The following is a 15,709-nucleotide window of genomic DNA, read 5'->3' on the forward strand; positions in this document are numbered from 1 at the left end:
TGTACAAGCTCAGTTCTATCCAACCTCTTGCAGACCTGCAGCCTGCCTGCCTTCTGCTGGGGGCCAAGCCAAAGGGGTGAAGTCTCGTGCTCGTACCAAGTCCGAAGCAAAGTTCAAGCACTGAGAAGTTCCCCAGTCAGCCCTGAGCCAGAGTGCAGCTACCTGAGCTGCGACGGGTGGAAGAGCCTGGAAAACAATTCATCGGCGCGAGGCGATGGAAGAAGGTGCGGTGAATGTGGCACTTGGGATGAAGTGACACGCTGGGGTTCGTGTCTGAGTTAGTACTGTACCTGCACACTGACTAAGGCCTTGGTGTCTCGAGTTTGGGTATGGACTCTTGCAGAGTACCAAGTTAATCTGTCTGTGAATAACCACGTTGTCTCAGGGTCGGCAGGGCCTGATAAACTCCATCCAGGAAGAAATCGACGGCGAGATGGCTTATCACAATAGGTTTTGTGTAAGGACTTCTGGAGCATCTCCCTTCCACGTTCAGTGGATCTGGGGCATAGCAAGGTTTTGGAAAAATCTGTGGAGGAGTACCGTTGCCGTTAGGCGTAGGAACAGATCTGTGGAACATGCCAGGCATAAGATTCCCCTTTTCATCTGTGTGCTCCTAAGACCAGAACTGTACCTTTCCATCCATTCTATTAATTTTAAGGGTCTGTTGGCATTTGCAATTCGCAGCCCTGCAGAGCGGGTAAGCTGGTCCATAGGTTGGCTTTCCAGGCAAATGCAGGTGTCTCCTTTCAGACTACAGACAAACCCCTCCTGGCGTAAGGGCGGTATGCTTGCTTTCTTTAGTGAAGATTCATAATGCAGTACCTGTCCTGGTCCCACTGAGACTTTAAGGGGACAGATAGCAAGGAGAGGTGGTTTCTGGTAGAGGGTGGGCTTTGGTGCATATCCAACAGCCAGGCTTGTTTGCCTCTGCTGCTGGAGTTTGGACTGTGGCTATGGCCGACTTCTGGAATGAATACATATAATCCGTATTCCGCCACAGGCTTATAAGCAAGGCTACCATGTGAAAACCTAGGCTTCCAAATCCCCATTAACAGGAGAAACAAACAGACACAAAGAGCAAAAACCTCTATCCCTTGGTTAAAGAGGAAATGCGGAGGGTTTCCGGACTCTGGCAGCCCAAAAGGCATTGAAAGATGTAAACCCAGCAGTCGTGGAAGCTCCCTCGTTAGCCCTGCCAGACTACAACAAGCCTTTTTTATTATATTTAGGTAATATGGCTCTCAGAGGTGTTAGGAGGAAGAGGGCGGGACTCCCCGCCCGTGTCACGGGGCCTTTTGTCACAATGTGCTGGGTCACATGAGGTGCGGGGGGGTGGTTGCCGTGTGCCATTGTGTGCACAGTGACGTGCTTGCGGCTGTCGGCCGGGAAACCCCTCACTGGAACCATGAGGCAGGGGTTCTGTTGGTGTCGTCGCCAGCGGTCGTGCCTGGCAGCGCTGGGTGCACGAGAGGGAGCCAAGGCTGAGCCGGGGCCGCGGAGGCCTCTCCCCATCGTCCTCCCGCCCACCAGCAGACGCCATCGCGGAGCAGGCACCGCCTGGTCCCAGCCATGCCTGGCGTGCACTACAAGTTCTCTGCCAAACTGAACTTTGATACCATCAGCTTCCACGGCCTCCACATGTCCCTGCATGACCTCAAGCGCCAGATCATGGGCCGCGAGCAGCTGAAGGCATCCAACTGCGACCTGCAGATCACCGACGCCCAGAGCAAAGAAGGTGAGTGGGGCGGCGGGCACGGGGCCTCGGGGACCGCCCGGCTGGTGGAGTTGCAGACCACCGCATGGGGCTGCAGCCTGCGGGAGCCCCGCTCTGCAACTCAGCGTAGCATGAGTCAGCCTGGGGCTCGTCCCGCCAGCGTGCGGGGGATCAGGAGGGCCAGCGGCACCGGGGATACGTGGGGTGGGCAGCGGTAATGCCATTCAGCCACGACCGGTAGCTGTGACTTGTGTTGAGGCCTCACAGAGCTGTTTGTTTGGGGTTGCTGTTCTGACGACGGCCTTCGGATCCGTGCTTTAGAGCAGAGCTAGGCATGGAGGAATATGTGGTTGATGGGCGACATTTAGCGCTCACAGAAGCTTTGGTGTCCTGGAATTCTTCTAGGTAAAATGCTAAAAAGGTTCGGGAGGATATCTGTGGGGATAGTCAGGACCTGTTTTAAAAAGGGGGGGTGTGGGGGGGTGGTGTGCCCTCTTCCCTGCTTCCTATAGACGCGTGTTCTGTAAAGGCAGAATTCCCTTCCAAAAGCCTGTTCTCAGGAATGATGCATTTTAACTTGCCTCTATTAAATTTGATGTGAATTTCATGACCTGTCTTTTATAACAGATGTTTTCACATTATTGTGGAAGAACTGCAAACTCCGTGACTCAGGTTTCTGTAACATTCTGACTCAGAACACTTGGAGAATGTGCTGTTCTGCTTATCAGGCAAAATCAACAAACTGTAACACCAAAATGGGCGTCTGAACTGGCCTTAGATGAATAGTTTTAGGGAAGAACAGTGCTCTTGGCAGACTGTCTCTTGAAGTCAGCCGTTGCTGGAGTTCAGTGTTGCAGCACGCACTTGAGAGCTGTAGTAGTGCCACGATGTGATGTCTTCAGAAAACCTCGTGCTAACTCTGAGTGAAACCATTTGGCCTCACAGCTGCTGTCTTCAAGACTGCGCAAACTGAGCATTTCAGAGCAGACACTTCAGCAGCTTTTAAGGCTTGCCCTTCCCCGTGCCGTTTTGTTGATGTGCTAGTGTGGGGGATTTCTTTGGTTACGCCTCAGCGTGCAATTAATTCCTGGGCTGCCAGGCAGCATTGCTGTGTGGAGCCTTCCTAAAGGGTTTGGAGTTCCCCGTTTCCCTGGGTGAACTGAGGGTAAGCCGTGTGCCCATTCCAAAACCATGATGTTTCAGTGGAGCCCATGCAAGGTCTGTCTGGGAAGGAGCTGCTCGGGCTCTGTCCCCAGCAGGGCTGGGACCTCTCGGGGCTGTGCGGTCAGCGAGGTCAGTGTCCCTTGGCCAGGGGCTTAGGGCAGGTGTCTTTTAGTTCATTACCACGGGGTGTCCAGCTCGGCTTTCGCTTTCCCAGTCACATGCTGAAGTGGCAAGCGGAGCCAATAAGGCGTTAAGGCATCGGGCAGTCTGTATAATCAGATTAATGACTGAAAGTATGTTAGATTTTATTGACTCATCCTTTCAAAGCGATGCAGGTGCTCTTTTGGAGCACAGTACTGTATAATCATAATGCAAATGAAAGTTCCATGAAGCATCTGGCCTACTGCACTAGCTAATTCAAGCAAGGATGAGATACCAACTGTGGTTGGGATCCTCTTTTGGTGGAAGCTGAAAATGCAGAAATAGCAGTCCAGTCTATTAATCAGGATGTTTCGAGGCAGTGCCAGCGACACAGAGGACTGGTTTGTCACAAAGTGTGCAAGTGGTGCTGATTAGAACAGAGTTGAAAAATGAGATGAGGAGAAAGCATATTTTTAAGCAGCAGGGAGAAAATGTGTTCTTGGGAAGTACCCTGTTTTCTGGTCGAGGCAGTCTGGCATGTCAGCAGTCATTTTGATCTCTTACTCTGCAGATCGCTTCCCCAGTCACGTAATAGCTGGTGAGCAAGACATCCAAGCCTAATAAAGGCTTTTCTTTGTCGTTTCGCATGTAGGCTTGCCTTCTGATGACTTCTGCTGAGCTTCTGTCCTTTATCGGAGTGAAAATACTTCTCTAGACAGTGCTCAGAGAGATGCCTTTGCAATGCTGTCAGCATCAAAATGGTGGATTAAAGCAGGCCATAAAAGAAAGTAGGAACTTTTTTCAGTAACCTGTTTATACTGTATATATGACCCAAATTATTAAAACTAGCAGATTTTTAGAATTATAGGTGAATTGAAAAATGGAATTTTTAAGTGGTGCATTAAATGTGAAGCAGCATAAATTTCAGAGCGTGGCTTGAGTTGTTTGTACTTTTTTGCAGGAAGAAGGTTGTGGATACTAATGCAGTTATTAATTTAAGCTTTCTAAGTCATCATGAGGCAGCAGTCAAAGTAGCTGTTAACTTGTCTGCCTCCACTCGTTCCTTGAAATACTTCTTTCCTGACTGTTCTGTCTCTTCTGCTCCTGACTTTACTATAACATCCAAATCTTCCTTTGCTTTTGCAAGTTTGCTGAATTAATTGAATCCTTAGTTTTAATCTCAGGTCAGATTGAGAAAAGCCCAGTAGCCACTCACTGTCTGTCACTGGCAGTAAAACAAGTTTTGTGCTCAAAGGGAGTAGGAATCACCCATGTTGTTACCTCCAGCTTGCTGAGTATTTCTGTTGGAGCTCTGCTTGGACACGTGTGAAAAGTCGCCTTGTTGCGCAGGAGGTCACTGCTCACTTTGCAGAGGTTGAGGTGTGTGGTTAGGCCGAGGGACGCTACTTTGTAGGTCCTGGGAGTTGCCAAGTCTCTGCCAGGGGATGCTGCTGCCCTCGGGGAACAGGTTCCTGCTGGGAGATGCCAGTAGGCAGATTACAAGGAATGGCTGCTGACAGTGCTTTAAAATATTTAGTCATATCCAGCTATCCTCATATATTTAGTCTCTTTCTCAGAGAGGTGCTACCCTTTGTAGTCATCCGCAGAACAACCACCATCCTCAGTCCGGCACAGGCACAGCAAAGTCCTGTCTTTTTGTGGAGCCGCTGTTGCTTATCCTCCGTCTCTGGAATCTCAATCCAGTGGTTTGTGGTGTGGACCAAAAGGAGTGCTCTGTGTGACTCCGTTCAGCAGGTAGAAGCAGCTGCTTTGGGCTTTGAGAACTGCAGCTGGCACGATCTCCTGGCAGTGGTTTGTCTGGGCCCGACAGCTGTTTGAGCTCCTGCTCCATCACACAGCCCCAGGGCAGGCCTTTCTTGACAGTGGCTGTGTGGTGGTGAGATTTTCCTTTTGAGAAGAGCTCCAGCTGTTGGCTTCAGGCTAGCACTTCTGTAAAAGCTTCTGTTTTTGTCATTAGTAGTCCTTTCTCCTATGATTTGAAACTGCTCCAAAGTCCCGAGGAAGCTTGCTGTTCAGCTCCGTAGGGGGGAAGATCAGAAATTAGTTTTGTCTCAAAGATTTCCCAGTTTTCTGAAGAAGGATTCCATCATTTGGAAATAGAAGTAAAATTTTCATTTCGTTGTTGAAATACTGTCTTCTGATAGGTATGTTTTGGTCTGAGAGAGGTTCCTGCCTGTAGGAATAATATGCTGAAAAATGGAGTGTAAATTGTGAAATATTCCTGTTCTGTGTGTGATCACTGAGTAAAACCACCCTGACAGAGCTTGACTAGACATACATCGTCTTTGGTTTTCAGAGTATCGTTCCGATTCGTCTGTCAAGGTAAGGGCTTTTGATATTGAAGACCGTCGGCAGATTACAGGGAATGGCTGCTGACAGTGCTTTAGAAGATTTAATCTTATCCAGCTTGTGTAAGAACAAGATAAACACTGTTCTCGTGGAGAGGCCTTTGCATTTTAAGCTTATTCAGTCGAAGTGTCACAGGTAGTGGTTTTTTTTGTTTGGGCTTTATATAAAAGGTCACAAGGCTTCCCTCCTCTGCAGAAGACTAGCGTGGTGAAAGCCAAGGCAAAACATGGAGAGCTTCAGGCACACTCTGTTTTCGAAAGGCTGTTAAAGCCTGTCTTTGCAAGTGATTTAGTTTGAGTGTCTCTGCTCTGCAAAAAGTGAATCGAAAGAATTCACATCCCTTTGGTTAATTCAAACTAGACGATTAGCTTAAGAGGGGAGAGACAGCTTTACTTTGAGCCAATTCTGCCTTCCTTGTGAAAGCAAGCTGAAAAAAGCCCCAACATTTCTGTGATTCAAATCCTAGCACTGCAGTTTCATTACTGTCCTGGTTTTAGCTTGGATAGAGTTAATCTTCCTCCCAGTAGCTGCTGTGCTTTGGATTTAGTAGGAGAACAGTGCTGACAATGTGGATGTTTTCAGTCATTGCTATGAAGTCAGGGACTTTTCCAGTCTCCCATGCTCAGCTGACGAGCAGGTGCGCAGGAGCTGGGAGGGAGCACAGCCAGCCCAAGCTGGGCAGCGGAAATATTCCATGCCAGGGATGGCACGCTCAATTTGTAAGGGTGGCTAGCAGGGAGGTAGGCATCCTTTTTCTTTAATTCGCTTTTCTATGAGTTGGCATCCTCTCCTGTCTGGGAGTTCGAACTTTTGCAGGAGTTTGGTCTTCAGCGGGAATTTTGCAAAATTCATGAAATCTGCAAGTTCCAGGTTCTGTGATCGCTGCTGGGGAACTGGCTGGGAATCGGTCATTAGGTGGTGGGAACATTGTATTGTATAGAGTTTGTTTTTCATATTCAGTAGCAGTAGTAGCTGTAGTATTTCCTTTGTTGTCTTATTAAACTGTCTTTATCTCAGCCCCTGAGTTTCCCCTTCTGTCCATTTCTGCTCCCCATCACACTGGGGGGGAAGGGGAGGGGTGAGTGAGCGGCTGTCGGGTCCTCGTTGCTGGCTGCTGCGTTAAACCCCAACAGTTTCCGTTGAAATGTGAAGCACTGCCCAGCTGATAAGTGTGGCTGTTGACGGATTAAGCTCGCAGAAGCAGAGTTGGCAGGCTCTCCTCTCTGTTCTGTCAGTCCTGAGCACTGGCAGCAGAAGGAAATCACTTTTAGTTAACACCTTGGAAGGCAATGGCACAGAGCTTCATGCTTTAGCCAAGCGCCTGTTTTGTTGCAGGGCAAGCCAGTCAGATGTTACAATCTGGTTTCTGCAGGGGAGACCTTATTTTTCTCCAAAGATCTACTGGTTTTGTAGCCTACCAGAAGCAAAAGCAACTGAATCTCAATCAGGAAAGAACTTCATGCATTAGCAGACTCTCTTTTTGTGACCTCTGAGACCCTTTTGCTGTTGGCATTGAAACTACTTTTAAAAAAAAGAAAAAGATTTTGCTGCTTGTGTTTGATGATCAAACCCAAAGATTACTTGAAATGTACTATTAGTGTGTTTGAGACAACAAAAGCGTGATGTTACATATAAAATGTTGCTTTCATAGCTGTAAAGGTATTCTCTGAAGTGCTATGTAATTACATACGAATATACATTCCTATGAATTCACAAAGGTTTTTTTTCTGAATCATGTTTTTTTCAGAATACACTGACGATAATGCCCTGATTCTGAAGAACTCATCAGTTATTGTCAGAAGAATCCCTGCCAGAGGACTCAGAGCTACCAGCAAAACACATGCTGCGTAGGTATCTGTAAAGCATTGCCTGCTCGGTTAGGGGTTTCAGGGTGTTAACTTGGTTTATGGACGTCAGTTTACAGAGGCGTTCAGGTTGTACCTCTCCTGCTAAAGCTGCTGTTAGGTTTTGGTGGAATGAGGTGGATTTTAACGTGTGTCCACCAAAGCAGACAGACATTTTTAGGCCTGCTGGACATGGGGTTCAAACTCCAACAATGGTAACTTTTAAGATGATGCTGTTGGGTTTGTTCTTGGGCTTGATTGTTCTGAGACCCAAGCTGTAGATCCCGTTTCCTCTGTTTGGAGAGATTCCTTATTCTCTGTGTTTGCTTTTACTGCTTTTGTAGTAGAGAGAGAGAGGCATTTGCATTGTAGTGTAAACTTACCATCTGCTCCATCCTCCAAAGAGTCTGATTCTCAGTGTTTGACTAGTTCTTGCATTTGGGGGAGGGGGGTGGGATATGGCAAGTGTTCTTACACCCCAAATCTGGGTATTTTTGCACACGAGCCTATAGAGGAAAGACCAAGGCTTGCCAGCTGGTGACCCATGCAAACAAGAAGTTTAGAACTCTTAGAGTAATTTGTGATGAAGTAGACATGTGACTTAGGGGTTTTGTTTTAGTTGCACTACATGTCCCAAGAGAGACCAGTTTCTGGATACAAATACATTTCGACATTCACTAGACTATCAGAACACATTGTTTTGGTTTTCAGGTTCTGTAATCTGCTTTCACTGCTTTAAGCTGGGTACAAGTGCTTTATTTTAACTTCTGATCACCTTTATTTCTTCTTCCAGAAGTTGAACTGAGCCAGGGAGTGGAACATCAAAAGCAGTACGTAAAAAACCAATCTCACACTTTTTTTCTGTAAAACTGCACTTAATTCTAAACGGTGTAGCCTTGTGCTAATTTTCCACACATTGCCTTAAAATATGGTATATGCTGTAAATGCACTGTATTCGATCCAGCATAGTAAAAGCTGAGGAATGCCATCACTGGCACAGTTCTAATGTGAATATTGGTATTTGTGCCTACTGATGCACTGTATTTCATATTGAATATGCTGGAATACTTCCTGTATGATTTTGTGTTGCACAGATAATGCAGGATCGTTTTTAGATCACATAGGTTCGAGGTTTGCACAGCTGAGCGTGGTGCCATGTTCTACACCTGTCTGTCTGTAGCTGGTAAAATGAACGCTTGCATAGCTTGTTGTGTGCTTTTTGTTTCTTGCAAGAAGAATTGTTTGGAGTGTATTTTTTTCCATTTTCACGTTGTATCACTTAGCTTTTGTTTTTAAATACTTTTTTTTGCCTAATGTTTTTTGACAATGTTATCAAAAACCATGGAGAATCCATTATTGTTAAACCTGGTGTCCTGTTTCTTACTTCTACCTTGGGGGTTCAAACAAATACAAACCCCAACTTACCTGATACGTTTTGAGGCCAGTTCTTGCAGCTAAATGATTTCTTTTCACGTCCTTAAAAAGTGGGTATTTGTTCTTAAGCCTGTGTAATTGAAATGATATTGTTTGGGCCCCGCTGAGTACATCAATGTCTTTCATAGATTGGCGTGAATGTAAATGGGATTGTCACGTTCTGCATCTAATCTTTCCACTTTATCTGATGAAGCAGTTTAGTTTCACAGTTTGCCTGCAAATGAAAGCATATAAAGCAGAATGTACAAATTCTGGCAGCAGGTTAGAGCCTGGTGCTTTTGTGGGTAAGAGCCCTGTCCTTTTTCCTAACTTCTGCCTGCTGTCCGTTTTTGGGTGTGGGTGACTTCAGGGTTGGACGCTGCTTTAATTTCCCAAAGGTTCAGCCTTTCTTTAGTATGCCACCGCTTTGAAGATATATTTGGAAAAGGGGCAGCATTGCTCTTCAGGTTTCAAAGCACTGTCGTTCTGCTGCTGAAATAGAAACAAGTAACACAAGGAAATATCGAACTGGTAACGGTCTAGACCTTGATTTGCCATTTGGCTCGACGACTATGTGTAACTATGCATGTCAAAATAGCCCTTATAGTAAAAAACTTACTATGTGGTGATTTGTATTTTTCATCTTTATTTGAAGTATGACTGCTTTTTCTTCACTAGAATCATGTGAGGCATTACACTAACCCTGGATCACTGGATCTGATCACTTGATTAGCTGTTAGGATAATTTAAATCAGAAACTCATGAACTCTGGGTCTATGTTTTCTGAAGCATACAGCCTCTGATTTCCTTGCAATGGTATGCAATCAACTTCATATGGAAAACTTTTTGTATGTAGGTCTAAAAACACCAAGTCTAAACCTGACTTCTGCAATTCTACCACTGGTGGGTTCAAATTCCTTTTTGGACATCAGTGCCTCTCTATTGTGACTTTGAGTAAGTTGAACTGGCCCTCGTAGTTAATTTCATGCATTTACATAAACCACGTTTATGGTATCTGATATAATTCAGATGGGGTTTTATTTCTTGAAAACAGTATTTTTCTCTTTGTTTACTGCCATGCCTATAAAGACAAGTCCCAAGCTCATAAATAAAGTTCACATTCTTTTAGCCTCGCGTGTTCCCTGGCATGTCCGTATTACCTTTCGAAGGAGCATTTTCCCGTAAGCTAACAGAGACGTCTCAGAAAAAAACAACAAAAAAACAACCAAACAATCCTGGAGCGGGAGAGAAGACTTAGTGTGAGATAGAACTAATGAAAGGTAGTGAAGGACAAAGCAAAACCATGCCCTTCTTGTTCGCTCTGACTGTCCCTGATTTGGGTTGTCAAGCCAAGGTGCAAGCCGTGCGTCTCTCTTTACAAGTCCCCTCTCCCTCTTGCACTGTAAAAGCGCTGCAGCCTCAGGTGCTGCTAGTGCTGGAGACACAACTAGCTTTATTCTTAAAGTTAGCTCAGGTCTTAGTCTAAAGTGTGGGGTTTGGGGTTTTTGTTTGTTTGTTTGTTTTTAATACACATATTTCTCTACACATTTCCAAGGAGAACCTGCATCTTAGTGTGGTAGGAAGAAGTCACTGGACAGCTTGTCAATTACTGTAGAACAGTAAAGCAGCAAAATTAAAAGGAGTTACAATGTTTTTTAGAAGAGCATGCACAAGAACTTATACTTTGAACATTTCTTCCTTGTCTTGCTCTTCTGTTAGCTATCATTCTACACTTCCAAATGTGCGCTGCTGTCCCACTGTTACTACAGCCAGAGCGAGGAAGTGGATACTTTTTGATTTAGTGTTCCTATTTCAGACTGCGAGGATCTCGAGGTGGTATTTGTCCTCAGAGGCTGCAGAAATGCAGAGAGTCCTGGCCATTGTCTGAGCGCTTGTCAAGCACAACGGTGATCCTTCCTGGCTGAAGTTTGAGTGCAGTCAGGCTATCAGGTTTTAGGAAAGCACTGTAATCTAAATGTAGCCCTCCAGCAGTGAGGTTAGCCTTTTCCTCCTATTTTCTGTGCCCCTTCCCACTCGCTTTATGTCAGTTCCTTTTTAGCCTTCTGTTGGAAATGGGAGTTAATATATTGACTGTTGATTTTGGGTGTTTGGGTTTTTTTTCAAATTCTTCTGCAGTATTTTCTTAAGGTTGTATACAGCTTTCGCAGAGATGTTTTTTCTACTTGACTGATTGGAGGAACTGGCAGGAAATACTATAGTAGAAATTTCAAGGGAAAAAAGGCACAAGATTGTGGGATCATTGGAAGATGGCTGTTGGACAAACACAGTAAATAGTACCCAAGTTACCTATTTTCTGATTTTGAGAACTGTTTAGTAGAAAGGAGTGCTATTACCTCCTTTAAGAAATTAGACCATATCCTGCAGGCCACATAACAACTGCTTCCTGGCAAAAAACGCAAACTAGGTAATAGTTTATGAACAGCTGTGTTTCAATTACTGGTCAAGAGGAGACTGTTCAATGCTAGACTCCAACAGAGAGCTTTCCTAATTTCTTGTTTGCTTCTGAAAAACCACAGAATTATAATGGTTGTGCTTCTGTGAGAGAACATAGGCCTGTCTTTCCACATGTAAAAAGCAGTGTCATGTGGAGCGTGAAGCTTCAAAATACACGATCAGGCTTCCTTTTTAACAGAACTAGGTACAAAATGTTCTGAAGAGAAGGGAAGTCGAATCCTCTGGTCAGACTTGAGATGGAGAGACGGTCTCTTTTTGCCGTTCTGCATGTGATTTGAGTGTCTTTCTGGCATCGTTTTACCAGTGTAAGCTGTACTGCTGCTGGTGGCATAATGGAATTCAATATCCTGGAAAAACAACCAGATAAGTGTTACACTTGGAAAAACTGCACTTTGATGTTAGTTCTCAATAAACACCGCAGCCCTCAAGTGGCCTGAGGACTTCATTCCTGCAGCTGCTCCAGTAGGTATCTGGGAGAGAGGAGTGTGGTTGCAATGGAGAGAAAAATTCCAGGATTGTGCTCTGAATCCATGCTTTCATCATCATTAAAAACTGGTTTTGGTCTGACAGCAAGGAGAATAAGATTAAATTCTCACACTTTCCAAACCAATTTGGGCAGTATGGCCCGTGGTCTAATAAAATACAGGAAATCAGTTTTCTCAGTTTTTATAGGCTACTCTGTCATGGGAAACACATTTATTTCAACACTTCGAGCAGTTTGGTTTTTTCTAGACAAAGTGGTGGGTTACTTCTATGGCTAATGTTTCGGATTGGTGCTTTTATTGGGGTTTTGTGGGGTACGGTGAGTTTGGCATTTTTACACTTACTGGCAGGAGGGGCAGCGTTCATGTCTCAGGGCTGATATGCCTGGACTTTGTTTTGACAGGCAGCTACTGTGTGCTTAGAAGCCTAACCTTGTGCATTTATGAATGATGAGACATTAACCGATTCATTTAAAAACTACACTGAAAAAAAGTTTCCTGAAGTGACGCTTCCTTCTCAAATAAACTTAATTTTTTTAAAATCCCTTTTAGCTGAATATTGACAGCTGCCTTACTCCTTTGACTTTTAAGCAGTGTTGAGCATTTGGCAAGGGTCTCTCTCCAACATATTCTGGAGGAATGAGTAGATCTCAAGTGGCTTTGGTTGTTTTAGTTTCTTCTCCTTCATCACATCGGCACTCTCAGGCTGTCAAAGGTTTGGACTTTGTTTGGAACAAGTACAAATCACACCAAGTTGGAAATGCCTCTTTCAGTGACGCTCAGAGGATATAGTGCAGACTTTCAGACTACAGCAGAGGTTAACTATTGTTGTGTTTTGGTTGTAGAACTTCAAAATGTGTTTCATTTTTTGTGAACAGGTTGATGACTCTTCTGCATCTCTTCCTCTGGCCCAGCTTATTAAGGTACATATATATTCTTGTCAAATCCTTAAAAATCAAAAGAGTTTCCTTCATATTTTTAAATCTTATACTGTGATCTATAGCTGGATCACTGTTTCAATCTGAACACAACATTACTTTCATTTAGAATAGTTTAAAATATTTATTTGAATCTTAAAATATGAGTATCTTTTGACACTGTCCTTTAAAGAGAAGCTCCCACTTTGGGAAGGTAGAAGGTGAGCACCTTGTCAGACTCAACGTGATGTGGCAGTATTACTCATCTTCAAGCACAAAGAAGAAGAACCTCAGATGTCGTTTACCGTTTCTAACATTTTTCATTAATTTTGCATTGGAAACTACCACAATTCTCAGCGAAGAATTCAATTCCTGTAAGTTGTGGACATTTCAGTGGGGTTTGCAAGAACCAAAACAGAGGCGTTTCTGTAACATGGACAACAGCGCTGTCGCGAAACCTGTCTGTGGTTCTGTAAACTCCTGTGAAGTTTGGCTCTAAAATGTGAAACACTGCCCAAGTGGTGTACACATTTCAGCTTTCTGGAAAATGCAAATATTTCCAAAAAGTGCAAGAACATAAGATAAAGCAGCTCAAAACTGTTACGTACTCGACCTCTTCAGTGCAGACCGGCTTAGCATGGAGGCAGTGTGTTACAGTCAAAAGTTTTCTGGTTTATTATTACTGTGTATTAAAGGGCATACTTGAATTGTGGTCTATTCCTAGAAATATTTTGTGGGTTTTGGATATCTTCTGGAAACTCTTTGGGTTCCAACAAATTAGTCAGGTATCCATAAAGTTTTCTATAAGTGTTCATGGAAATGATTTCAAAGATGTTGGTCTGGATTATGTTACTGTTGAGAAAAAACTGTGTGTATGAAACAACCATTTAATACAACGCTGAAACGAGTGGGCACTTTTCTGAATGAACGCATATAAAACCAAACCCACGAGTGATTGATCTCAGTGATAGGTACTTGAAGGTCCAGACCATTTACAGTCGCTCCCTTAGAGCCTGCTTGTATCTGGAATAATGTGTAATAAAAAATTTGAACAAAGAGGACTTTAAAACAAATCAGCTGGCTTCACTGATTTGAAGATCTAGTTCTGCATAAGGCTCTATTACAACTTGTATATTAAAAGGGCACAATCAACTGGAAGAAAGTGCAGGTTTTTCTTACAGTAGTTCAAGAAGTTAGCAGGGGGGGAGCTTGGTCAAATTTCTACTGAAAAGAATCTTTTGTCTTGCTGAGTGACTTTAAAAAACTTGATTGCTTTTAATGCTTCTGTGTCTGAAGCTGAATTTCATCAAGCAGAAACAACTGCCCCGACTCTTCAGCTGGGTGTCCTTTCAATGCCATAAAATCGAAATAAGGATACTTGCATACGTCTTTCTCAGTGAAATGTGCAGTGGATGTCTTCTCCTTCAAATAGTCTGGGGCTTAAAAACCGGTTTAAAAACACTGAATACTACAGGTTTTTCTACGCACAGGTTCAGTCCACTCGGAATAGAATTGGATTGGTTACACAAGCCCTTCTGTAAGGCCCGAACAGAGCCTAAGGACTGGAGTGCCCAAGAATGCTCCTGTCAAGTAGATTGACAGGTACATAAAGACCATGCTGTGGCGTGAGGACTCCCCAGAACATCTCCAGGACAACTCTCTTTTGTAGAAGAAGCTGTCTTCATGTCCCCCAGCTAGCACTGTGCTGTTCTTTGCAGGACGGGATGAGTGATGTTGTCTTTGCTGTGTGGGCTGAAATGTGTTTCCAGTGTGTGTGCCAATAACTGTCTGCTCAACAGACTGCCAACCTGGCTGCAGCCAATGCTTCCGAAGAGGATAAAATAAAGGCCATGATGGTGCAGTCTTGCCAGGAGTATGATCCCATCAAGTAAGTGTTGAGAATGCCAAATCTTTTCTTTGGAGATTATGGAAAGGTTGTAGAGATGTTTGTTTTAGCAAGAGAGACATAGCATACCTTTTTCTTTTTTTCCCCAAAAATCTCCAGTTACATGAAAAGACCCATGGGTCCACCTCCATCATCGTTCCCTTGCCGTTACTACGGAAAACCAGGCCACTATAGAAGGAACTGCCCGACAAGTGGGGTAAGGTGGTGGGGGACTGTTGCAGTGGGAACGAGGACTCGATCAATATGATCCATAACAGTCACATTTATTAGCAGAGAATCTTTATTATATGGACAGCACTCGGTACAGCACTCAGTTATGACTGGTCACTATTCATACAGTGTCTATTAATAGAACACCCGGATTATATAGGCAGAACTTGACTATGATTTGTTACTATTCATAGAACGTCTGTTTACCCGCAGCTGGCCTTGGGGCATCTGTTTATCCACAGCCGGCCTCTCGATGGCCTTGAGGCCTGTGCTGCTGCAGAGCGATCAAGTCCATATTCAGAGTGTCTGGGCTGCTCACAATATGTCCCTGTTCTTCCAGAAATCCCACAGGGGACCTCTGGTGTTGCTCAGGTTTTCATATTTTCACCTTGGCAGTCACAGGGCAAATGCACGAAGACTCCTGTTAAGAATTGTTTCTCTTGGGGTGAAGTACAGAGGTTCTAGGGCAGTGTTGCAAAGCTCCTCAAAATTCAAGGGAAACCTGGAATGATAAAAGCAAAATTTTCTTTCTTCTGGATCATAGACATTAAAGATGAGCACAGATCTTTCTTGGTTAATTTTCATGCCTATTTTTATCTATTTCACTATTACTGTAAATTTTTCTGGTTTGAGCTCTTTTTAATGACAGTTCATGGTTTCCAGTGTTCCGTATAAAACCAAGATGATTCTGTTGACCCCATCCACTGAATATTTGCGTGTTTTAATTACACAAGTCTCTGCTTGAGTTTTCATGCCACTGAACGTTAGTCACTGACTGTACACGCGTGAGGTGTGAATCCAGCCCTCGTATAGGGACGGAGAACAGAAGTTTCTCCGGTGACTGATTCAGGGCACGGAATTGAGCTCTGGCTCTGAGCTGCGCTTTGGAGGAGGAGCGGGTTTGTGTCTCTCCCCTGCGTGGATGGTGAGCTCAGGGATATTTCACGCTTAAGGAACCTGAAGTTAAGCCAAAGAATGTCGACTGAGTGCAAACCACTGCTCAAGCCTTCGGAACATCCTGGCTATATTCATTTAGGAAAAGAAGTATTTTAGCTGAGCAACCCCTATGCTAG

General features: G+C 44.3%; 1 protein-coding gene across 1 annotated transcript in view; it reads left to right on the forward strand.

Moving 5' to 3' along the window:
* Window positions 1–214: 214 nt before the first annotated feature.
* Window positions 215–15,709, forward strand: part of LOC142365266 (E3 ubiquitin-protein ligase RBBP6-like) — a 42,419-nt gene continuing 26,924 nt past the window's right edge. The window contains exons 1-7 of the mRNA XM_075445916.1: window positions 215–229; window positions 386–450; window positions 1,105–1,229; window positions 8,044–8,063; window positions 12,482–12,526; window positions 14,320–14,408; window positions 14,526–14,622. Coding sequence (XP_075302031.1) covers window positions 215–229; window positions 386–450; window positions 1,105–1,229; window positions 8,044–8,063; window positions 12,482–12,526; window positions 14,320–14,408; window positions 14,526–14,622 — 456 coding nt within the window. The remainder of the gene's footprint in view (window positions 230–385; window positions 451–1,104; window positions 1,230–8,043; window positions 8,064–12,481; window positions 12,527–14,319; window positions 14,409–14,525; window positions 14,623–15,709) is intronic.

This window comes from Opisthocomus hoazin, chromosome 34 (genome assembly GCF_030867145.1).
Source record: "Opisthocomus hoazin isolate bOpiHoa1 chromosome 34, bOpiHoa1.hap1, whole genome shotgun sequence".
In the NCBI taxonomy this organism is placed as follows: Eukaryota; Metazoa; Chordata; class Aves; order Opisthocomiformes; family Opisthocomidae; genus Opisthocomus; species Opisthocomus hoazin.